The sequence below is a fragment of the Ornithodoros turicata genome, chromosome 6 (assembly GCF_037126465.1).
Source record: "Ornithodoros turicata isolate Travis chromosome 6, ASM3712646v1, whole genome shotgun sequence".
Classification (NCBI taxonomy): domain Eukaryota; kingdom Metazoa; phylum Arthropoda; class Arachnida; order Ixodida; family Argasidae; genus Ornithodoros; species Ornithodoros turicata.
In genome coordinates, this window is record NC_088206.1 from 36171661 (window position 1) to 36196847 (window position 25187).

Genomic DNA, 25187 nt, shown 5'->3' on the forward strand with positions numbered 1-25187 from the left:
AGTCTCCGTCATCTTGCTGTCAAGAAAGTCCTCTAATCACAAGTCCCAAGCATAGACTTCCGGGTTTCGGCACCAAATTGTAGGAAGAGCAGACGAGCGGAAAGGTAGGCAAAGGATTGCTGATCTCGACAGTAGCAAGAACAAGAATGCACGATGAATGCAAGCTCGAACAAGAATGCAATACAAGAATGCAAACAAGAATGCAAGCTCGAGCGACACGAGCACGAGCCCCGCCCCGCCCCCACGCTGATCTTAATCTTCCTCAACAATGCGATTATGTGTAACAAACACTTCACCAACGAAGATTTCAGGTAAAGGAAGACAACACAGATATGGGTCGCCTTATGGGTCGCCTTATGGGTAGAACTATTTTTCAAGCTTGAAAAATAGTTCTACCCTCGCCTTAAAAATGAACTCTGTTTTCCTCTTCTCTGACGCGATGGAGCCAGGGGGTTTTGCTCTATATCAAGCGACATTCACTTTGTTTTATGCCCTCTCTTGTGTCGACTTTACCTGCGCCTCTTCTGAGGTACGTTTATGTATTCGGTTTGGATGAAATATCGATTTGATTCGATTCGAGACACAATTATTCGCTTGGATATTCGGAAAATTGGAATATTCCCACAACCCAAATATATTTCATAGTATAGATTTTGAGCTTGAAGCCTTCAAGGCTTAATTGTTGTACATTTAAGTTGTCGTACATAACATAACATTGTTGTACGTTTGTACATTTTTAATGGCCAATTCGACCGGTCGTTGTAGTGCAGAAAACGTTACACTGGCTTGAGTGTACAGTGGTCGTTTCAGTGGAACGTGAAAACGATCGTTCCGCTCGTTTTTACGCTGAACGCACACCGGCACACCGCACTCCGCTGCACGAGAACGGAGCGAACAGAAGCAAAGTGCTTTCTTGTTCTTCATTTTATTATGCTCGTGACTGTGGGCGGGTCTCTCGCGGACTGACGTAGGCCTAAGTTTAGTGGCCGGGAAAGGGAAGACAACTTCGCCAAGTACAATGCCCCAAAACGTCATCTATTGGACTCATTTTTGAGTTACCCATGCCCATGAACAAACGAGTGTGGTACTAGTTCGCGTTGACGAGTCTAGTACCCATGGCGCAGTGTTATGATCGCCGCTCCAATAAAACTACAGAGTTTATGTTGACGGGCCTTCAGGAACGAATGGTGTGCAAAGCTAATCCTGGGTCATAGATTGTCCAGGAACAGGTTATATATTTGATCCCTTTTAGCATGCGATAAGACGGCCAAACTGGTAGATGCCTAAACATTAGACTGAACATTGGTTGCCAACAAAACCCCGTGAGGACACTTGTCGTTACAGTGTCGAGAATATGGCAGCCGTCCCCTTTTAAAACATACCTCAGTCGTTGGTACATCAAAAGAAAATAATCACCAGGGAAATTCTGGAGGCCTCTCTCATGGCTGAACACCGGAGAGAACGCTGTGTCAGCAGCCCATCTTTGCCCCAACATCTCCCAAGTTTTGCAATTTGAGACACAACACATGTTGGCTTTCAGTCGTTCCTTGCTATGTCTTCTCAGAGATCACCCTGGCTCCCTTAGCCTTGCCTGGCCCCGCCATTCCATTGATGCAGTGCATGCGGTTTCTTCCGGTTTCCTTTTTAGGTTGAATAAATCTCCAGTTGTGATTTTCGAGTTGTCATGTAGAGTCTGTCTTTGTATCTCGTCTACGTTGCTGCGCTATGGCAGCCCTGACGTCGCCGTAGACAACTATGTTCATAAGCGACGCCACAGTGTCCGGTCTGTGGATCAATTTTGCCCATCTGAGCGTCCGTTTACGTGCGTCGAAAGCTCAGCACATAGCGTCTACTGCGTGGGGGGTTTGGGGCCCGCTCCCACCCCCTCAGAACATCCCAGGGGGCCAGGCTGCCGAGAAGTCAAATCAGCTGACACTCAAGATAAACGTTACGAGAGATATCCGCAAAACCCCATGCTGCATGCGAAATTTGCCTCGTGCCACGAAATCCCACACATTCCGCTGGACCTCTGTGCATGAAGCGGGGAAAAAATACTCTGTAGCCTGAAGCATTTGCGCCGGGGGGGAGGGGAGGCGTATCATGCCACAGTCCCCTCCGAAAGGTCTCCGCCTAAGGCTCAGCACACTCTATTTGACGTCGCTTGTCAAAGACGGCGTGAGAGGGAATAACTCTTGCACTATTTCTTACCTTCCGTCACCCCGGCCCCGTGTATGAACCAGACGGATGAACACGTAATTGGCAGTCGGATAACTGGGCGAGTGCATTGGTACGTTGTTCCGCACAAGACACAAGTAAACCGAAACCAATTAACTGCTCGAAAAACACTAAGTGTTCTTTTTGTTTCTGAAGTACTCTTTACTGAATGTTCCAATCAATAAAAACAGAGGTCCGAAATGCGTCCGGACTAAGCGTCAGAAGTATAGGAGTTTTATTTCCTTAATGAGCGTATGCAAATGATCCACTCACTGCTCATTTCTAGGCTGATGTCTCAGTGATGCTCACCGAAAAAAAAAATCGATAGGGCCACCTGTTTACGAATTATTCAGGCAGGGGACCTTCGTGAAACCCCCGTTAGAGTTAGTTTTGAGCAGTGTTTTACATAGCGGCGCTACTAGTAGCGCCGCTGCCGTATTTGCTACTTTTTCAGTAGCGGAGTAGCGATAGCGCTACATTTTAAATTGGTAACGGAAAAACTATTTCCTCTCCTCCGGGTAGCGGCGGACTCTTTCTCCGCTACCGCTACCTTTCATAATATGGAAGACGTGGAACACAGAGAGAAAAAGTAAGATAACGATGAAGCAGAATGTCTTCTTGTCATTCCTTTTATAGTTACTTGCTAATCAGGCACACCGATGTGACGGTCTTCCTCGATTTCACTAACTTTTATAAACTAGGCGCAATCGAATAGTTAGGAATACAGTTTGTGCTATTCTGTGCATTTTCTAACTTTTTAGCTCACATTTGCGAAACACACACATTTCTGTATAACATTGGCTACATAATATTGGCTACGAAGCCGGTTTTCGTCATACAATCAGTTGCAAAACAATAGTGTGTGCATGTTGATAGCACATTTAAAACTGTGTTTTGTAGCTTTATTGCAGCTTTTTATTGTAGCTTTAACGCAGCGTCGTGTCTTTTGGAACAGGAATACGAAAATATATCAGAAACACAATGAGATATCGCTATAGTCATTCATTGCACTCGCAACGTACCGCCGGCTTTGCTTTAAGGTGTTGTGCCTCAGGTGAAGCATTTCTGGCGAGATAGAATTACGTAAGCTTACACAGGTTGCCGAACCCGGTCGAGTTATTTTCTCACATTACCTACGTTACACTGTGGGTATATGAACCACATATGAACAACTCAAAATGAATAAATAATAATGTTATCCGGGAGTCAGTGTACGACAACATGATTATTAATGCTCTTTGCACACTTGCTTGGTGGCGGTTATACAGGCGACTAACCTTAAAGCAATTGATTGTTTACAGCTTTTGACACGTTCAGGGAAAAGCTACATGATATTTTTTTCCTCTAAATGTTTCATTACGGAGGTGATCTCACACGTGCAGACTTTCACTGAGGAACTCATACTCCCAGAAAAGGCGTATTAAACATAGATTTTCGTATAGTCAAATGCTTTGTAAGGGAAGCCGTCATGTGGCTGGAAGAAGGGAGAACAACAACACTAACTCCTCATTCCTGTGAGACCAAAGCGTTGGTGCAGTATGCCAACAGCACGTCGATGGCCCTGGCGAGAGCAGTATTATGTCATTCGTTTGATGTTTTCACCTTATGGTAGCCACTTGTAGATAACTCGATGTGTGATCGCTTATCACGGCAGTGGCGCCACTTGATCACACAGATCAATCCGTCGACAGGAAGCAGACGGAAGAGATGGAGGTTGGGGTCCACGGATATCTCGTACGAAATACTGTCACTGCAGAAAAATCGTCTTGTGCCTCAAGCATTCTGACGGGAAATTTATTAAATGCACACATGCGCTATGTGCATTAAATTATGTCTTAAGTGCTCATCATCTCAAGGTCAAGATCAATGTGAAATAATATTATACTGGCTGTAGGTAGTGGTATACTTTATACTGCATGCAAGCTATGTGAGGGAACTTAAATATTGCACCGTCTTTAGACACATTCGATAACGAGATGCCTACGGTGAGGTGTCGAATAGTGAAGGGTACGGTAGCGGATAAGTAGAGGCATAGTATTTGCGTTACTTTTATTTGGTAGCGGTATCTCGTTACTTTTGTTTGGTAGGTATCTCGTTACTTTTTGAAATTTGTAGGGACGCTAGTATTGCGCTACTTTTTTTTTTTGAGTAGCGGGTAGCGATATCTCGTTACTTAGTTTTGGTAGCGGGTACAATACTGGTCTTGAGAGCGGACAATAGAATGTGTTCCAATCCATGGGTGTCGAACCACAAAAAATACGGGTTCAGTTCGGGTTCGCGCTGCTTGAATTTCGTTCCAGTTCATTTCCGGTTCCGCCGCGCCAAAAATCCAACCGGTTCGCAAACCGGTTCGGAGCCCCGAACAGGTTCGCGAACCGGTTCAACGCTTCCGTTTGACATCTCACATAAAACCACTTTTATCAGGAAATGCGTGACTTTTAGTGGCCAGGTACTCCCTTTAGCGAGAGAAACAAGAAACGGATGAGCACTTGCAAATAGCTTCCACACTGATGAAGCGGTCTAGTCCTGCTACTCTCTGTTCCCAAATCGCTTTTTTCGCACGCACAATGCAAGCAAGCACGCTTAAGAAAATGAAATAAGGTGGACGTCATTTTACATAGACGACGGTGCTGAGCCGGCACACTTCATTCGCAATGTGAATCGATCTGAAACCGTACAGAAGCAAGTCGAAAATAAGTCTGCCATCCTTCCTGTGTCCGAGGTCACAGCAGCGTACCAGTTAATCCACAACACAAAGGGAATGTGACTCAACACAAATGAACTACCAGTAAACAGGACTACATTTATTTTTGAAACCACAGCCAGTCATACCGGCACCGTTCCGCGTTTGCTCCTCCACTTCTCATGTTTTTGACTTGTTCAATTTTTAGCGCTCACATTGTAAACGTGTAAAGGGAAATGTTGGGCGCTACTTAATCACATATTCTCCCTATAGAGCTACACAACTGCCATACTCCATTCCTGCGTCATTCGGTGGACGATGGCAGGCCACTCACCTTTCAGAAAATACAGCAGTTGCTAGCAGAGGACAGCCGCGACATTTGTATGGAAACCCAGCGTTTGACAAGCGTCCGCGTAGCGCCTCCTCTCCGAAGAACAGACGCCGCAGCGCGTGCGTGGGGCACTAGCAGCGGCGCTCACAAGGGCAACTACGCTTCAACGTGTTAAAAAAGATGTTGGAATCAGGTGGGTCAAGGTCGCCATCTTGCCATGTATTTCGGCCCATTCCCCGCGTAAAACAACGGGGATCGCCATCTTGTGGGACAGTTGTTGCCAACATTGCAAAATCTGCCACCTAGATTTGTACTGAAGTAGAAATTATCTGCAAACAATGTGCACCGAGCATGCTATTTCTCAAAATAGCCACTTCAATCCGTATCCAATCCAGCGTGAGTTATGGCTGCCGTCGCTTCTGAATGGGTGTGTGGATGTGTTCACGGTATTTCCAATCACTGCGGACGTACGATCCTGTGCGTTCTGTGCAGTTGTGTCTGTGGACTGTGATGTTCGTTAAATATTGTGATGCTCGCCAGCCAGCTGAGGCGGCTTTGGATGATATAGAAGAAGGTGCCCAGCGTAACTCGACGGCGCATCTCTCTACGACGACATTGTGCGAAGAAGTGACTACATTTGTACATTCATGCCCGTCGTCCTGTGTATGTTGGCTGAAACACTTCTTCGTTAGTGCGCAGATTATGTTTTGTGATTGCCAAGGAACGGCAATACTTGAAGTAGGCAGCTTCGTGCTTCGTTTTCGCTTTCGCAAGTGAAGAATGTTTTCTGTCACAAGTGCTTTGTGAAATAGTTTTCTTCTGCAGCGACCCTCAAAGCTATGTTGCGAAGGTTTGCCAATGGAAATTGGTTCAAACGCTATTCGTAACAACAAATATTTTTGCGGCTGAGTTGTGGAATGATAACGCACAGTGTATGATAATGGTAAACTGGGTTTATTCGCAAAAATATATTTGGTAATCGGTTATATTTGATATGGCAAGTTGCATAACCACTTCGAATCCCACGCAGGTACTCCATGAATCAATTTTAACCACCATGTAACTTTTCTCTTAAAAGTCTGGTTTGGCAGTGGAACAGCTTTCATGCACCTCTTTTTGCAACCGTATCAATCACGTCATCCCCTTCCACACTCAAAGAAAGGGGCTTAAGGACGGTGTGTGTTCAGCTGTATCGTAAAAGACCATTCCCACCGTCCAATCTGATGACATTCAAAAAAAGATTGATTGGTGATTCACATGAATTAACAGAAAGCATGATTGACTAGATATGATATGAAACACGGTTAAAACTTGGCCTGGTTGGTGATCATGGGAAGAAAGTTGCAGAATGCCATATTCATATAGTTTACTCTATACGAAAGTGTGATAAGGTATATATCAGGGAATCATCAAGGTGCATAAACAGAGCGAGTGTTTTGGCTGGTTGATAAAGCACTGGGGTTTTTTCAATTGTTTTTAATTAAAAGATGCATGAACACTCGTTTAAAAGAACATTCAACTAATACCTCTAATAGATACGGTGCATTGGGGGCCACTTATTGACATGTGGATGTGACAATGAAAAAATCGCTAGGAAGCAAGCGAGCTGGTGAAGATGATGCATAATGTAAAACCCCGAGGCTAGAGAACACGAAGGGACAGACCCAAACGTGACTTCGTGTTTGACTTGTGTTCATTTAACTTGACTTTGTGTTTGACGTGTGTGACTTGTGTGAAAAGACATCGTGTATTTGTCTGTCCCTTCGTGTTCCCTAGTCTCGGGGTTTTTACATTATGTGTGGGATGTCAGGCAGAATTCCAAAAAACAAAAATGTTGTTCAGGTGTAAAAAACGAAGTAGCTTTTTCTTTCGAGAGGCGCATGAGATAAAAAAAGCAGGTAGTAACTGCGTCAGTAACCCCCGTATTTATCTTTGTGAGGTAAACAGGAAGTCCAACATGAGAGGGAATAGAGGGGGAGAGGAGGTCTCATGTATTTAAGGCATGTTTCACAAAATAAAAGTTCTTTGGTTGGCAGTTCAGTGTGGTGTCCTCATCTTTTCTGTGTTCCGTTCTCGTCTTTTCCTGCACAGGGGGTTTTATCGTTTTTAACTATATTAGACGTAAGATGTGAAATAGAGATTACGTTCACAAAGCATGTGCACAAATGAAGTTTACATTGTTGTAGGTCACTGATTACAGATTTCTTAACAAAATTTGTTTGCTTCGCTTTCACATGAGTTCAGGCATTCATACAATTAAGAAATCTGTGCAGCTTTAAAAGATAAGTAAACGGTTTGTATTACACGTTACTAATATCTGCGATATTCACCCACCCATATGTTGCTTTTTCCACACAAACAATTCCTACTTGATAGAAGTGAAATGTGGAACACCGTCATTGCATGCAATGTGTGCACACATAGTGGCATTACTGTGCTGGACGTAACTACTTATTGCCTTGAAGTAATATTTGTTTATGTATGGACATGTACAACATATCTGGCATGAGCTCTGGCATGTACCATGATCGTTACCTGTGTCTGACTGACACGTCGTTCCGAGGAACTTTGACATCACGCGCACTGTGCCTTCAGTAAAATATCTCACTTGTGCACTTCCAAAGCGTTGTCTCTATACGACAATCTAAAATGCACAGATGACAAGTGGTTGCAAAGCAACATATGCGCTTTGCCTGTATGTACGCTCATCACAGTGAAGATTTTCTCCAATAAGGAGGGATAAGCTATATTGAGACTGCTTTCCATAAGCAGAAGTATGCTGTTCCCACTGTGGTCAACCATCATACCAATATACGCTTAGTGTAGGCTACTCGTTTTGGTGCAGGAAGAGGGTGAGAGTTCGTCACTGCTGTATCTTAGAACTGAGCTGCTTGAGTAATCACGATAGAGGAAAAGAGGAAGCATCAGGTCATTGATATGTAACATTTTGGTAGATGTCTTGTTTTTCTTTTTTTGCTATGCCTTCCCCTCTGGTCCATGGAGGCTTCACATCAGGATTATGCCATCGAGGTGTGGTCACATTTCGTGATCTTTGGACGTCTGCACTTATCAACCTTAGCAGTATTGTAATGCGGTGTGTTGAACGTTCCATCCTCCCCCTCCTTTACAAACACATCAAAAAAAATTTCAGACACACTTTGGCTCAACATGTAGTTCCAGATGTGCCTGCATATGATAGATATGTAGCACGCGAAAACCCGCAACCACGAAACCGAAACTATCATTCTAGTTTGTGCATGCGTTACAATGCGAGCGTTACAACAATCGCTAAGAATGTCGAAGGCAACATGGGTTAGTCAGGGATCAGGTGGGGGATCAGGGGTCAGTCAGGGTGGGTCAGGCATCATTTTTCAAGAAATTCGTTTGTTTAAGCCAATATGACAAAGAGACAACAGCAGCGTTTTTTTGCCGCCGTAACTGGCGAACTTCGGGTTTCCGGGTCTGGCAACTGCGTTCCACAAGATGGCAGCCTCCGCTGTTTGACGCTGATTTTACGGCAGCTTGATCCACCTGGTTGGAATGATACTTACTATACGTCCTCGTTTGACTGTTATGTGAAAATTTGCGAAATCCATGATATGGAGACCAATGTGTTCTGGTTCGGGGACTGAGAGGCATTTGAGCTCTAATGATCACTCCTTTTATGTCTGAACCGTTTCGTTGCGAACCGGTCACCGCTATTATTTTTTCCGGTTCTTCTCCGGTTCGGTTTCAACAGTGTCATGAAAATTTCGATTCGGGTGCGGTTCCAGCAAACATAACGGTTCTGTTCTGTTCGGGTTCGCGTTGGGTTTGACACCCTGGTTCCGATAACATCAAACTGTACATTTTTCATTTTATATGCAGGCCAGGACCTCCAACGAAGCCGCCCAGCCAAACATGCTATGGCAGCCCTTATACACATTCACAACTGCTTACAACGTACCAGATGCCTCTACAGCATCTGTGCTTGCACTGTATGCCAAGATGGTTGCTGGAGAAGACGTCATTGCACAATATGTGCGGTACACCACTTCCCTCAAGGACTTTGGGCCATGCGATGACTTCTGCATCCGTGTCCACCTTTGCGCCATTGGCCACACTGACACCATGGATTACCAGACTTGTATGAACAGTGATGTGACACGTGCTAAGGCACGGAAGCAAATGTTCCACTTAGCATCCAGCCCCCAAAATGACACCAGTGACCGTAGCACGACAATGCGTGATGTAGCCATTGGACTGTCTGTCTCAGCACTCATTGTCGTCTGGATCATTTTGGCAGTGAGAGCAAAGCGTGCCAGCATGATGACTGGACCTCGGTATGCGCATTTCACATGACAGGCATACAAAAGGCATATATTCATCTGCACGGTACCCTACTGTGCGTTTTTAGGGAAAAGGGTGTGGGTGGGACATCATAGATAGCATTTCTAAAATTGCACTTTGCTTTGCAGCAAGTTTTGCAGTGACTTGATTGTGTGGGCATTATTTAGTTGATAGGTTTCTCCTTGCAGGTGATGACTTGTTCAAGTGTCTTATTTATAATACCATGCTAGTGCTTTTTAAGGTAAATTTTTGCCGTCTGCAACACAGAAGCCATAAACCATACCGATAATGGGCGTCAGAATGGGAAATTGGCTAATTGCAACTAAGATGTGTACATAACACTACATACTTGTGCTGGCCTTAATGTCATCAGTTATTCGAAATATATCAATAAACATAGTTGCATTTGAATTATCTTGAACATCAGCATGAAGAACATGTCAATAGTGAAAGTGGAAACCAAAGGTCTTGCTTCACAAGTCAGAGAGCATATTCGTACCTTGATGGCAGACTTGTGCCTAACGCGTTCCCAGTAATTGCTTTGCTTGTAATCAATTACTTTTTCGAGCAATTCTTCGAGTAATCAGTTACTTTACTGTCAAACTAATTTTTCGAGTATTTAATTACTTTTCTGAGTAATCCATTACTCAGTAATTTATTAGGCATAGATGAACTTACCTTTCAGATGTTCTGCCCCAAGTCAAGCCCCCCGTGCCGTCAGCGTTTGTTGGGCCGTTCTACTATAGCAAGCGGAGGTCATTGTAATAATGTTCTGGAATTTCATGGTCTCTCTCCCTAATCTCTTCCTACACCAGTGTGGGGGTACCTGAACCTATGGAGGTTTAGTGAGTCATGGAGAAGTTCCACGCAATGTTCTTCCACAATCGGGTCAACGTCTTCCTGGGCAGTAGACGTACAGATCTGCTTGTCCTACGTGTGTTTGTTTTTCGTGTTATTTCAGCTGTTCCGCTGTTGAACCTTTCGTTTCTTTTTTTTCTGAGGCACACAAAGACGGGTATAATTTGCGTGAATGCAGAGTAACGACCGGAGTAACGCGTTACTTTTCTACTCGTTACTGAACTACATTTGGAGTGGAGTAATTGGTTACGGTCAATTACTTTTTCCGTAGAAGTAACGGTAACGGGAATCAATTACTTTTTTCAACTAACGGGCACAGGTCTGCTTGAGGTCAACATTTTGTGCATTTCAGTTGTAGTAAAATGTCATTCTGCAGGAGATTCTGTCTGTCATTGTTACGTAGAGCAGCTGTGGTCTAAATTGCCAAAGAAATTGCTTCAGAACAAGCGCCGTTCCAGGATCCATTTGTCTGTCACGCTATAATATCTGACAACCAATTACTTGACAAATCAGAGGGCGGGTATCTAGACACACACTCGTCTTCGTATGTCTGCTCTCAATGTGGAGCAATGAAGCCCCTCATCTGCGTTTGAGTTCATTGTGATCGCTGAAAAGGCGTAAGGAATCGGTTGTAGTTCGTTTGCTATGCTCGGAATGCTTGTAGAATTTAGGAAGACTGAATCTGCTGATCATCTACTATGATATCGGGAGCTGTGCTCGCAAAGGAAGAGTTCACCAAAACATCCATTTGGGCCTGTTGGTATAATTCCTTGACGATAAAAGCGCTAAAAAGACGACATAATATAGAGCACTCACTCTCAACAATTTAACCATTAAACTGTCGAAAGTGAGTGCTCAATGTTGTGTCGTCTGTGTTCGTCTTTTTAGCGCTTTCATCGTCAAGGAAGAGTTAACCGTATCTAGATCGCATCTGACTGCGCATCATCCAGATGTAATCTGTATATGAGAGGATGCGAACAGGGAAGCCTATCAAGCATCGTTTGGTATATCAGTTGTGTATAACGGCCGAAACAGCTGTCCAGTGCTGATGTGGCGACGTTTGGGACTTATAAACGTATATTTACATATATAGTTGTGGAAGAAAAAAGATGCGGGCAGCAAATTTTAGGGAAGTTGAGAAGACTAGTTTATTTAATAGGAAGATATTAAAAGTTAAATGGAAAATGGAATATATGGCATTATATATAAATATATAGGGAGTGCACGATCAAATTACAAACATATGCTCAACGTGCAACTACAGAGCTTCGGCTATTTTTCACTTGTATATGCACTTGCTGGCTTGCACTGCGGCCTCCACAGGTGGCGTCCTCACTGTGAAACACTGATGCCTCGCCGAGGCACACTGTTAGTGCCGACCCAAGATCGTGTCACTTCCCTGCGCCGGGCTGAAGAGCTCCAAGTAGAGCGAAACAGCTGTCCTCGGCTGGGAGTGCACGATCAAATTACAAATATATATGTATATATACTGTGAGATAGCGAAAGGCCGAGAGAAGAGCCGTGAGTGTAAGCCGTTTAATGAGGGCAGGAAGAATGAAAGCGGGTGGTTGCGACTCGCGCTAAAGCGCAGTGATGATCATGGCGATTATTCTGCCTCACAATACATATAAGAAGAAATAAGTTCGCACAGAGCACCACCAAAGGAAATTTCACCACAGGAATATTTTGAGATGACTTCATTTAATTTTACATAGACACATAGAAAATTACATAGACACGACGTTTCGAACGGTGGACCGTTCTTTTTCAAGTGAAAAGATATAATGAGTTAGTCGAACAGAAAACACCCACTTTCGTCTGCTTCGACAGCGGTGGGGGAAGGGAAATCGCAGTGCATTGAGGTCGCCGAAGGGAGGTCATAAATTCTGTGTGCGGAGTCCTGTCGAGTGTGTTTCGCACGTGGGTGGGGGTTTCGGGGGGGGGGGGGGAACTTTCCCCAAGAAGCATTTGTGTAGAAAGGACTCGTTTGTGTTGTAGGCGTTATTATTTCTTCATGTTTTTCACAGTGGACAGCGATCCCGGGTGTTCGTTTAGGGCCGGATTGAAATTTATGTATTAAAAAGAATTCCTTCATTTCACGATCCCTATCGCTCTTGAATCCGGATTGTAATATGGCAATAGAGAGTTTCTCGTTTGCATGTTCGGGAAGGGCCATGTGCCTCGACAGCGGGAGTTCCGGTTTTGTTTTGGTGTGGGAGTTGTGGTTGTTGAAACGAATTCTGAATTATGTGCAGGCTTGTCCAATGTATTGAGCTTGGCATATGGTGCAATGCAGAAGGTATATTACGTTTTGAGTCCCGCAGTCAAAAGTGCCATTGATATGGAATTTGAAGTTTGTGGTGGTGCTGGTAACGTCCCGTGCTGACAACATGAGGGGACAAATTTTGCAGCGGGTTTTTTTCGCAAGGCCTGCAGCCAAGGAATGCTTTTTGTTCCCTCGTTGCTTTTGAGTTGACCAGTACGTCCCGTAAGTTTCGCGGTCGTCTATAGACAATCTTGGGAGCCTCTGGTAAGACTTCCCGAAGATGTTCGGATTGGTGCAGAATATTGAGATGGCGTTTCAGAATGGATCCAATGCCACCTACATTTTGATTGTAGGTTAAAGTTAAGCTCGGTGCGCCGTACTCATCGGTTTTTGAGGAAGCTGTGGGCTGGTTGGGATCTAAACGGCGAGATGTTTCAATTGCGTCATTGACGACATCGGGAGGGTAGTTGCGATCGGTGAATGCGTACCGTAGATCTCCTAGGTTTTGTTCGAGGTCGCTATCCTCTGTGCAGATACGCCGGTATCTGCATGACTATAAGGTAGAGAGAGTTTGCAGTGGCGGGTGTGTGAGCTTTTGAAGTGTAAATATTGCTGACTGTTAGTTCGTTTTCGGTACAGTTTAGTTTCCAGTGACTGGTCCCTGACTGTTACTGTGACGTCCAGAAAGTTTGCAGTTGTTGTCGAATAGTGGTAGGTGAAATCGCCAAAACTACACTGACCCTCAAGGACGATGACCTCCATCCTCAACCTGACACAAAAGCATTCTGGAATTCTCTCCACTGACAATCGCCAGGTGGCGGGAATTTCCCCCAACCGATCATGACATCATTGTGAAGCCCCTTATCAGCCTCGTGGCCATATTTGCATCAGGTGGATATATTGCACCTTTGCTATTGTATACAGGGTATTCAAAATTAAGCTTTCACGAGCGCTACGCAAACATAGCGATGACAGGAAACCGGGTGATCCCGAACGATGCGCAGCTACCCAGGGCCGACGAGCCGCAAACACGGCGAAACACGTGTCCTCTGGTGCTGTCGCATCGTTCAATGAGTATCTGTTTCTCTACGTACAGCCATAGAAGCCATTTTAATCTGTAAGTTTGAATTTCAAACACGTCTAGCATCATTTATTTATTTTTTTAATGGCTTTTTCCCCTTCTTTATATATATATATATATATATAGATACAATAAACGAGACGTGGACAACACAAGTAGGAGTATTAAGTAGGAGAATTAGTTAATTAAAAAGCGCTAAGGGAAATTTACATTCAGTCTACGTTGCGGCGGAGGCTCCGTAGTAAGTATAGAGTAAGACAAAAGTAGTAAGTGGCCTCATAGGGTTTCCAAAAGTCACAAGTGACGTCACAATCGAGGAGGTCGCGCCACGTGGCGGTTGTCACGAGGTCAGAAGGTGGCGGTTGAGGTGGATAGCAGAAGGTGGATATATATATATATATATGTATATCTTAGTCCCGAGGAAGGCAGAGCCTCCGCCGAAACGTAGACTTCCCCAGACCCTTAGTTTTAACGCCAGTTTAATAAATAACTTTCCCCCACTCCCTACTTCAGTCTCTCTTTGGTGTCTTTTTTCCCTATCTATATATATATATAGATTTTTCTGAGTTTCTGAGTAGATAGAGTTTCTCTGCGTGCAGCCATAGATGCCATCTTAATCTGTAATTTTGAATTTCAAACACGTCTAGTGTCATTTACTTGTTTCTTTAATGGCTTTTTTTCTCTCATTATATATATATATATATATATATATGTATAAGTAAAATAATAAGACGTGGACAAGAGATTACAGGAAACTTAACAAAAACTAGTTTATTTAGTGGGTAACCAAACACAAGGATTATAATATACTATGAAACGTTTAACGGTCGACGTTTCGACAGTAGCACTGTCTTCGTCAGGACAAGAGGTTTGTCCTTTTGTACTAAGGGAAATTTACATTCAGTCTATGTTGCAGCGGAGGCTCCGCCTTCGTCAGGACAAAAGTATTCAGTGGCCTCATAGGGCTTCCAAAAGTCGCAAGTGACATCACAATCGAGGAGGTAGGAGGTTGTCACGGGGTCGGGTTCTGGAATGTTCTTAGTCACGTCCGGGGATGAGGTCATCGTCCTTGAGAATGGCCACAATGTTTTGTGGTACAGAGATATAACAGCAGTCCAGCTGAAAAGAAAAACAAACAAACAAGAAGCATCACACAGTTTAAAGGGACAGTCCGGGAAAACCGGAAGTTGATTTTTTCCAACTGCCACGGAAGCTTACATGCTGGGTGGAAAGTTTCAGCTCACAAAATGGCGTGGTTCTCGAGATATCGAATAAAAAATACTCCTCTGAAGACATCCGGTTTCGTTTTTCTCCCTCGCATACTCCTTGCCCCAAGGATCCTCTATGTACGTCTGCCGTCACGTGAGCATGACGTCCCCAATGGACAAAGTGGAGCGGAGGACTGCGCCGTTGCTGGGAATGCAGAGAGGTGTTTTTCTCTATGAGTGTACTGAACAGAAGGCTACGTCATGATACCTGTGTTTACATTGACGCTACTCTGCATTTTAGTCTACATACGCGTCAACAATCAACTATCGCGCAAACAGGCATGCGCAAGTCACGTGCGGCATTGCTCTTATGCACGTCACGCGAGAGCTCGCTGCGGCCTTTACTCGGGACCAACTGCGGCATAGAAAAAAGTCGATTATAAATCGTGCGATACGATTTCTTCTGAAATATTTTGCACAGTTGTTGTGAGGAGTATTAGAAATCATAATGCGGTGTTTCCCAGACCTATGTTTTCGACCGGACTGTCACTTTAAGTGCATAAATTTCTTATCGTCGACACTGATGACGGTCGACGGGGTCTTCATTGATGATCGAGTGGGACTTTTATATTAGAAATGACTCGCGTTGTTCTCGGCATCGGTCGAAAGCGAAGTTTGACTGAAGAAGAAAAATTTAAACATCATTAATTGAGTGGCCGTGCTGACTGAAATGGCGCGAAACTGGTAGATTAGGTTTCTTAGTCACGTCAGATCGGTGGTTGTTAAACCTAACCCTAAAGGATGTTTTTGTCTGACCCACATACTGACCCTGACACGCGTTACATTGAACGACATATACGTCGTTACGACATATGAACGTTATATATAACATTGGAGGAGTTACAGTCCAGGTCTGCGTTGACTTTGACAGTAATATTAGAATTAGTGCTTTTGAGTTACTGGGAACATTGCATTACTTTGCATATCTGACACCTGCGGCCATTGCATGGGTGGCAGCCTGTTGAGGAACCTGCCGGTTCTTTTACTTTTGAGCTGACCGAGCTAATCTTGAAGATTGCGTGCACGCCTGTAGGTGACACGTGGCGGTTGTGAAAAGATTCCTTTCGTGCGTTCTGACTGGAGGAGAATGCTTCTATGGCGTCTGAGTATATTATTAATATTCGGAATATTTGCGCCAAATGTTACAATTAGACTTAATGAATCGTTTTTGGCGTCACATCTTCGTTTCCTGAATAGAGTTTGGCGATCCGTCTTACGAACTTTGTTCACGGCGTCCCGAACAAGGTTTGATGTGAATTTTCGCTCCATGGATGTTCGTTCTAGTTGGTTTAGATTATGTTCCAGCTCGTCGTCGTTCGAACAGATTCTCCTGTACCGAAGGGCTTGGCTGTAGGGGATTGCAAGTTTTTATGCCTTGGGTGAGAGCTATGAAATGATAGGTATTGTTGCGAATCCGTTGGCTTACGGAATAGGTTAGTGGTGAAAGCCCCATCGCGTAACATTACTTGCACATGCAGGAAATTGGCAGTTACGGCCGAGTAAGAATTGGTTAATTGAATGGTAGCATGCGTCTGGTTAAAATCGGCTATAAATTTCATTAGGTCTTCTTCTGAATGTGGCCAGGTCATAAGCATATCATCAAGAAAGAGCTTGTACAGTATTGGCCTTTGTTCATGTGAGGCCAAGAAATTTTCTTGCAATGCAGCCATGAAAATATTTGCATAAGTAGGCGCCATTTTTGTCCCCATAGCCGTGCCGTTGATCTGTAGGTAGTGTGTTCCATTGAATTCAAAGTTGTTACTTTTACGGATCAACATAAGAAGTGTGGACAGGACACACGGATCATGGGTGTTTTCGGAATACTGTAAAAAGGCCCTCCCGCTGCAGTCATGCCATCTTCCTGTGGGATGTTGGTATAAAGGGAAGGAACGTCGAGCGTTACCAAGAGGCTTGAAGGGGGCGGTTGACATTGATTAAGTATTTGGATAAAATGATTAGTGTCCTTGATGTAGGACGGTAGTTGTGGGGGTATGTATTTGAGGAGATAGTCTACAAAGGTATCCCGTTAGAAGAAACGATGAGGCGCCCGTGGTTTCCAGGCTTATGAATCTTAGGAGCATGTGAAATCTACCTGGTGCCGAATTTCGGGGAAGAAGCTACTCGTACAACGCTGAGTCAATATTTTTTGTTGTCTTTAGATTTTTGAGGTTTCTAACGATAATAGCCTCAATTTCTTCAGTAGGGGCAGCATCAAGAGCTTTGTAAAACGCAGTACAAGCCAGCTGCCGATGTCATTCATCGATGTAATCCTGCTTATCCATGACCACAATTGCGCCACCCTTATCTGCCTTCTTAATTACTAAGTTGTTGCATTGCTTGAGAGTAGCAAGACTTTGCTGTTCAGCTCGTGTCAGATTTGGTTTCCTGAAGTGATTGGAGGAAGCATTATGTGCACTGATGATATCCTTTTGAACTATTCTGATGTACATATCCAATGCTTTGCCGCGATTAGGTTCGGGTGTGAAGTTGGATGGTTGCTTGAAAGGTTGGAGACCGTGGCTTGCTTTTATCATAAAAATACTCTTTCAGACGCATGCGTCTAGCGAAGTTGTCTAAATCCAAACGAAGCTGATATTCATTTACTTTATTATTATTGGGGTAGAATGACAGGCCGCGGTTAAGTGACAGTTCCAAATCGGTAAGAGCGTGGGAAGATAAGTTAACAACATTGCGTGTAGCATCGCTGGTGGGACTTGCCTGAGCGGGGGATGCCTTAGGATCATACGCCGCTGGATGTGAGGGAAGTTGGGGATCTAGTAAAGGCGTACTGATGTTACTGATGTTTTCTGTCGATGTACGTTTTTGGGGTGCTATATCACTACCAGCCGCAAGGTATATGTTGTCTCTGGCAAGCTTTTTACGTTTAGTTTGGTGCATGGCTTTTTCCCTGTCCCGAGTGAACTGTGCCAATTCTGATTGATGGTCGTCGGTTAACACGATCATATCGCGAATACTTTTGGCCTCATGGGAAAGTAGCCTTGTGGCTTCTTCACAGTGGGTTATTCGTACATCGATTAAGGCGGTAGAAGCGTTATGGAGGATGTCGTTCCACTTATCTACGAGTGCGCTGTTAAGGGGGAACGTTGGTCTGAGTTTAATTGCAAGTCCTTTAGGAGTTTTGCATTGATCCTTATACAATTGCAATGCTTCGCAATGTGACTTATATCTCACTGATTTATCGGCTACTTGTCGGAGTTTGAAGAAAGCCTTAGTGTGAGGGGGCGTCTGACCGCTAAGATGGTAAAAGGCACCTCTCACCTGCGGTTAGTCAATTTTGTCGTGGGGGTCCAGAGATATGTCGTCGTGGTCGACGTTCAAAAATGGCTGCCTCCTACGGTGTAGGCCACGTTGGATCCGGGATGGCAGAGGCGTCAGCTTGGCGTGGTGGTAGTCGTTGAAGCAGTCGGGGGAGCAGGTCCTGCATGTGGTTGGAGGTCATCTGTACTCCCTCGAAGATGGGGTGAAGGCCGTCGGCTGCGAGCACGTGGGTTGGTCGTCGTTTGTGGAATCCATGGTCCAGGTAGCAGAGGCCAGAGGCACTCCGACACAGCGGCATCAACTGTCCGTTGAAGGCGAATGCCCGTGGGTTGCACTGGTACTCCCTGCGCCGGTCAACGAAAGGGCGCGTCGTTTATGTGATCGAGGGAGTACACATGTGGGGGTTGACGTACGGCATGTCACTGGTACCTCAGTGTAGGACCACGACGCGCACGCTCGAAGGCAGCTTTTGCACCTCCTCGACGAAGTCCAAGATACGTCCCCCACTCCGAGATACAAACATCGTTGGTATCGTGCTGGACCTGAAATCAAAATTGTGATATATGTACTTACTCTGCGAGTCTCCTAAAACGGCAACTACTGGAGCATAAAAAGGGTACTTCCGGACTATCTTCTGTCCGTGTCTCCCGGTAGCCATCGTGGAACTATACGGTAAGAGATGAAAAGTCGGATGGGCACGATATGATATCAATACAAAATAAACGAAATGTGGACAACAGAAGTAGCAGCATTAAGTAAAAAAAATATTTGTTGTGAATTAAACTAGTTAATTAAAAAGCGCCAAGGGAAATTTACATTCAGTCTACGATGCGGCGGAGGCTCTGCCTTCGTCAGGACAAAAGTATTAAGTGGCCTCATAGGGCTTCCAAAAGTCACTAGTGACGTCACAATCGAGGAGGTCGCGCCACGTGGCGGTTGTCACGTGGTCGGGTTGTGGAATGTTCTCAAACAATGTTCTCTCTCTGACAAAGCTCGTAAGACGATTCGCCAAACTCTATTCACGAAACACAGATGTGACGCAAAAAACGATTCAGTAAATATAATTGTAACATTTGGCGCAAATATTCCGAATATTAATAATATACGCAGACGCCACCGAAGCGTTCTCATCCAGTCAGAACGCACGAAAGAAATCTTCCCCAACCGCCACGTGTCCCCTACAGGCGTGCACGCAATCTTCAAGATAGCTCGGTCACCTCAAAATTAAAAGAACCGGCAGGTTCCTCAATAGGCTGCCGCCCATGCAATCGCCGCAGGTGTCAGATATGCAAAGGAATGCAATGTTCCCAGTCACTCAAAAGCACTAATTCTAATTTTACTGTCAAAATCAACGCAGACTTGGACTGTAACTACTCCAATGCTATCTATGTCATTCAATGTAACGCTTGTCAGGGTCAGTATGTGGGTCAGACAAAAACATCCCTTAGGGTTAGGTTTAACAACCACCGATCTGATGTGACTAGAAACCTGATCTACCAGTTTCGCGCCATTTCAGCCAACACGGCCACTCAATTAATGATGTTTCAATTTTTCTTCTTCAGTCAAACTTCGGTTCCGACCGATGCCGAGAACCACGCGAGTCATTTCTAATATACAAGTCCCAGTCGATCATCAATGAAGACCCCATCGACCGTCATCAATGTCGACGATAAGAAATCTATGCACTTGAACTGTGTGATGCTTTTTGCTTTTTTTTTTCAGCTACACTGCTGTTATATCTCGGTACAGCAAAACATCGTGGCCATTCTCAAGGACGATGACCTCCCTCCAGACGTCACTAAGAACATTCCAGAACCCGACCTCGTGACAACCGCCACGTGGCGCAACCTCCTCGATTGTGACGTCACTTGTGATTTTTGGAAACCCTATGAGCCCACTTACTACTTTTGTCCTGACGAAGGCGGAACCTCCGCCGCAACGTAGACTGAATGTAAATTTCCCTTAGCGCTTTGTAATTAACTAGTTTAATTCATAATAAATTATTTTTTTTACTTAATACTCCTACTTGTGTTGTCCACGTCTCGTTTATTATATATATAGTCGCCAAAACCCCACTGACCCTCAAGGACGATTACCTCACTCCTCGACCCGACACAAAAGCATTCTGGAATTCTCCCCACTGACAACCGCCAGGTGGCGGGAATTTCCCCCAACCGATCATGACATCATTGTGAAGCCCGTCATCAGCCTCGTGGCCACATTTAGCTATTTCGTTCCGAAGAAGGCGGAGCTTCCGCCGTAATGTAGACATCGCCCTTAACTTTTATAACTTTTAAGTTTTAATAAACCTTTTTTGTTACTTCACCTACTTTCGTCTTCTGTCTCTTAGGTTGAGATAACTGCGAGGCAGAAGACGAAAGTAGGTGAAGTAACAAAAAAGGTTTATGAAAACTTAAAAGTTATAAACCGCCGGTAGAACTGACGAGCCAGCGTAGCAGCGCGTGGCAGCAGGGGCACATCGTCGTCATCATCGGTGGGCACCACAAACACATATAGGGATAGAGGTCGACGTTTTGGCAGTCAGCGCTGCCTTCGACGGGACTGGGGTTTGGTGACAAGAACATGCTTTTATATGGGAGAGGGTTAGGGAAAGAGTGCAGCGCATGCGCTTTTGTCATGAGTAACGTAGGTTGGGAAATGACATGTGAAAGGTGAATGACAGGAACTGTGCAGCAGGATCTTGACCCGTGAGCCTGGAAAGAGACAAAAGAGCGTCTGTATTGTGGAAGGACTAAGGATGTAGGTGACGAATAGCTGAAAAGATTTCTGGGTCTTCGTTAATCTGACACTGGAATTTATGAATGAGACAAGATTCGCGCTGTCCCCTGCCCCGCTGGGATGGAAAGCCTGACTGTAGGATGAAAATAGAAATGTTGGTGATAGAGTGACCTGGTTTACTGAAGTGACGTGATACTGGCAGATTAGGTTTTTTGGTGGCATCAGATTTGTGGTTATTGAACCGCGTTCTGAATGACGTAGCGCTACATTCCATTTAGCGCGCAATATATCGGTCTAAGTTATGGCGGATGCTCCGCCTTCATCACTCATGAGCCCCTAACTTTTATCACTTTTAAGTTTTAATAAATATTTTTTCTTTTTGTTACTTCCCCTACTTTTGTCTTCTGTCTCCCATTGATCTCAACGTTCACCATATATATATATATATATATATATATATATATATATTGTCCTGACGAAGACAGTGCCACTGTCGAAACGTCGACCCCTTGCCCATTTTACTTTTTAACGTCTCCCTATGTAATAAAGTAGTGTTTGTAACTTCCCTAAAATCTGTTTCCGCGTCTTTTTTTGAACTTCTGTAAAACTTCGTGGCCGTTTGATAATCCTTTTACCTCACCCTATATATATATATATATATATAGTAAGGCTCGAAGATACAGACGGCGCTGTATTAATACACAGAAGAAATAGGTTCGCACAGAGCACCACCAAAGGAAACATCACCAAAGGAATATTTTGAATTAACTTAATTTAATTCATTTCGAAATTACATAGGCACGACGTTCTTTTCCAAGTGAAAAGATATAATGAGCTCGTCACACAGAAAACACAGTCGCTTTCGTGTGCTACGACTGCGGTGGGGGAGGGAAATACACCTTCTGCATTGCACCATATGTCAAGCTCAATGCATCAGATAAGCCTGCACACCATTTCGAATTCGCTCCAGCAACCACAAGTCCCACACCAAAACCAAACAGGAGCTTCCGCTGTCTAGGCACATGACCCTTCCAGATCATGCAATCGAGAAACTCTCTATTCTCATATTGGAATCCGGCTTCAAGAGCGATAGGGAGCGTGAAATGAAGGAATCCTTTTTAATACATAAATTTCAATCTGGCCCTGAACGAAGACCCGGGATCGCTATCCGCCGTGAAAAACATGAAGAAACGCAACAGAAAGCGACACCCGTTTAGCGACGCAAGCGTGTTATTTCCACACACATGCCTCTTCCTTAGGAAAAGTCCGCCTCTCCCCCCCCCCCAAAAAAAACACCCACGTGCGAACAACAACAACTTTATTTTGACTTTCAAGAGTGGGGAGGTACATAGCCAGAGGCGACGCTCTGCCCCATTGCCTGCTTCTAGGGAAGCGACTTACGCGACCTACGCTTAGCGACCTAAGCGACTTACGCTTACTTAAGCGACCCTTACAGAAGCGAATGTCACTGCCGTATCCTGGTAGCACACCTACACAGTTACTTGAGCGTTCCAGACAGTCGCTCTGTAACGACTACTAACCTTCAACGTAACGAGCTTGTTCTGCTGGCAGACCACCAACGGCCAAGGATGCTTTGGAAGCTGGCACGAGTGGAGCAAGTACACCCTGGTCGTGACGGTCTAGTTCGTTCGCGTACACTTAGGACGTCTTCAAGCACGTTCATCAAACGACCCATTCAGCTTTTACATCGTCTTGAAGTACAGCCATGGCGTATCATGCGGGGGGGAGTGTTAATCACGACGATGGGGGAGGTCGCGCGCCTTACTTATCATGCACGGAATACGTGCGGGAAACATACGTGCGAAACACACTAAACAGGACCCCGCACACACAATTCGGCAACCCCAACGCACTGCGATTTTTATCTTCCCCCACCATAGGACGTGTCCTTCGTCCTGACGAAGGCGGAGCTTCCGCCGCAACGTTGACCATACCCCTAGATACCTTTCTAATAGTTTAAATTGTAATAAATTGCACTTTTTTGCTTCCCCTACATTCGTTGTTTGCCTTTCATTCCTTCATAACTGTATATATATATATATATATATATATAAAGAGGGGGAAAAGCCATTAAAAAAATAGGGAAATGATGCTAGACGTGTTTGAAATTCCCTGGCCCTGGGTAGCTGCGCATCGTTCGGGATTGGCAAACCAGGGGTCACTCAGCGAGCGATATACACCTGGGAGGGTGACCGAGCACTCCTCAATGCCACAGTGCAAGCCAGTGAATTATAAAGAGGGGGGAAAAGCCATTAAAAAATAGGTAAATGATGGTAGACGTGTTTGAAATTCAAACTTACAGTTAAGATGGCTTCTATGGCTGCACGTAGAGAAACAGATACTCATTGAACGATGCGACAGCACCAGAGGACACGTGTTTCGCCGTGTTTGCGGCTCGTCGGCCCTGGGTAGCTGCGCATCGTTCGGGATTGGCAAACCAGGGGTCACTCAGCGAGCGATATACACCTGGGAGGGTGACCGAGCACTCCTCAATGCCACAGTGCAAGCCAGTGAATTATAAAGAGGGGGGAAAAGCCATTAAAAAAATAGGTAAATGATGCTAGACGTGTTTGAAATTCAAACTTACAGTTAAGATGGCTTCTATGGCTGCACGTAGAGAAACAGATACTCATTGAACGATGCGACAGCACCAGAGGACACGTGTTTCGCCGTGTTTGCGGCTCGTCGGCCCTGGGTAGCTGCGCATCGTTCGGGATTGGCAAACCAGGGGTCACTCAGCGAGCGATATACACCTGGGAGGGTGACCGAGCACTCCTCAATGCCACAGTGCAAGCCAGTGAATTATAAAGAGGGGGAAAAGCCATTAAAAAAATAGGTAAATGATGCTAGACGTGTTTGAAATTCAAACTTACAGTTAAGATGGCTTCTATGGCTGCACGTAGAGAAACAGATACTCATTGAACGATGCGACAGCACCAGAGGACACGTGTTTCGCCGTGTTTGCGGCTCGTCGGCCCTGGGTAGATGCGCATCGTTCGGGATTGGCAAACCAGGGGTCACTCAAAAAACCTTTGGGAATTTTGTTCTCCGATTTATAGAGTTGCATAGCATCGCGATGAGATTTGTATCGCACGGATTTGTATCACTGATCTCTCTTAGTCTAAAGAACGCCCTGGCACTAGGAGATGGCTCGGTACTAAGGTCAGAAGAAGTATTCTCACCGTCGGTCAGTCAATCCTGGTGCTGGTGGCTCGGCATGCGTTGAGGGCGTCGTCGATCCAAGGAGGCTGCTTCTTGCAGTGTGGGCCACGCGGGATCGGGGAAGACCGGAACGTGGGCACAGCGCTGCGGCAGGTGTCGGAGCAGGCGAGGTACCAAGTCCTGGAGATGGCGGCAGATAGTCGTCACTCCCTCGAAGCTCGGGTGGAGGCCGTCCGCTGCGAGGACTTGGTCCGGGTGTCGTCGATGGAATCCGTGGTCCAGGTAGCACAGGTCGCGTGACTGTTGGCAGAGTTTCACGAGTAGTCGATTGAAGCTGAAGGCACGTGGGTTACACTGGTACTCCCTGCGCCTGTCAACAAAAGGTCGGCGTCGGTTATGGGATCGAGGGAGCACGAGTGTACAAACGGCCAGTTCGATGCCTCCGCGAGAGCGGATCCTCTCAAGTAGCTGTCGGTAGTGGGACATGGCCAATCTGGGGTCTGACAGCGGCATGTCGTTGGTCCCACAGTGTAGGACCACGACACGTACACTGGCAGGCAGCAGGTCCACCTCCTCGATGAAGTCTAGGATCCGCCCTCCGCTACGGGACACGAACATCGTGGGCGCCGATCGAGACCTGGGATCGAAATGATGGTAAAGGTATTTAGTTTGGGAATCTCCAAGGACAGCAATAGTAGGTGCATAAAGGGGATACTTCCTTTGAATCCTCGGTCTGTCACTCCTGGCGGCCATCGTGGAAGAATATGCTGGAAGAAAGGGGTTCGGGCGACCGCGAAATTAAATAGGTACTAACAAAATATGAGGCAGACAACGAAGATGTAGGAAGTAGAAAAAGGGGGGAGTTATTTATTTACTAGTGGAAAGTTAAGGGGGAAGTCAACGTTGCGGCGGAAGCTCCGCCTTCGTCAGGACTGAAGAATGACAAATGACACTTG

General features: G+C 45.2%; 1 protein-coding gene across 1 annotated transcript in view; it reads left to right on the top strand.

The window, feature by feature from the left end:
• LOC135396543 (acid sphingomyelinase-like phosphodiesterase 3b) overlaps positions 1-9962 on the top strand; it is a 248546-nt gene extending 238584 nt beyond the window's left edge. The window contains exon 6 of the mRNA XM_064627580.1: positions 9096-9962. Coding sequence (XP_064483650.1) covers positions 9096-9569 — 474 coding nt within the window. The 3' untranslated portion in view covers positions 9570-9962. The remainder of the gene's footprint in view (positions 1-9095) is intronic.
• Positions 9963-25187: the final 15225 nt, after the last annotated feature.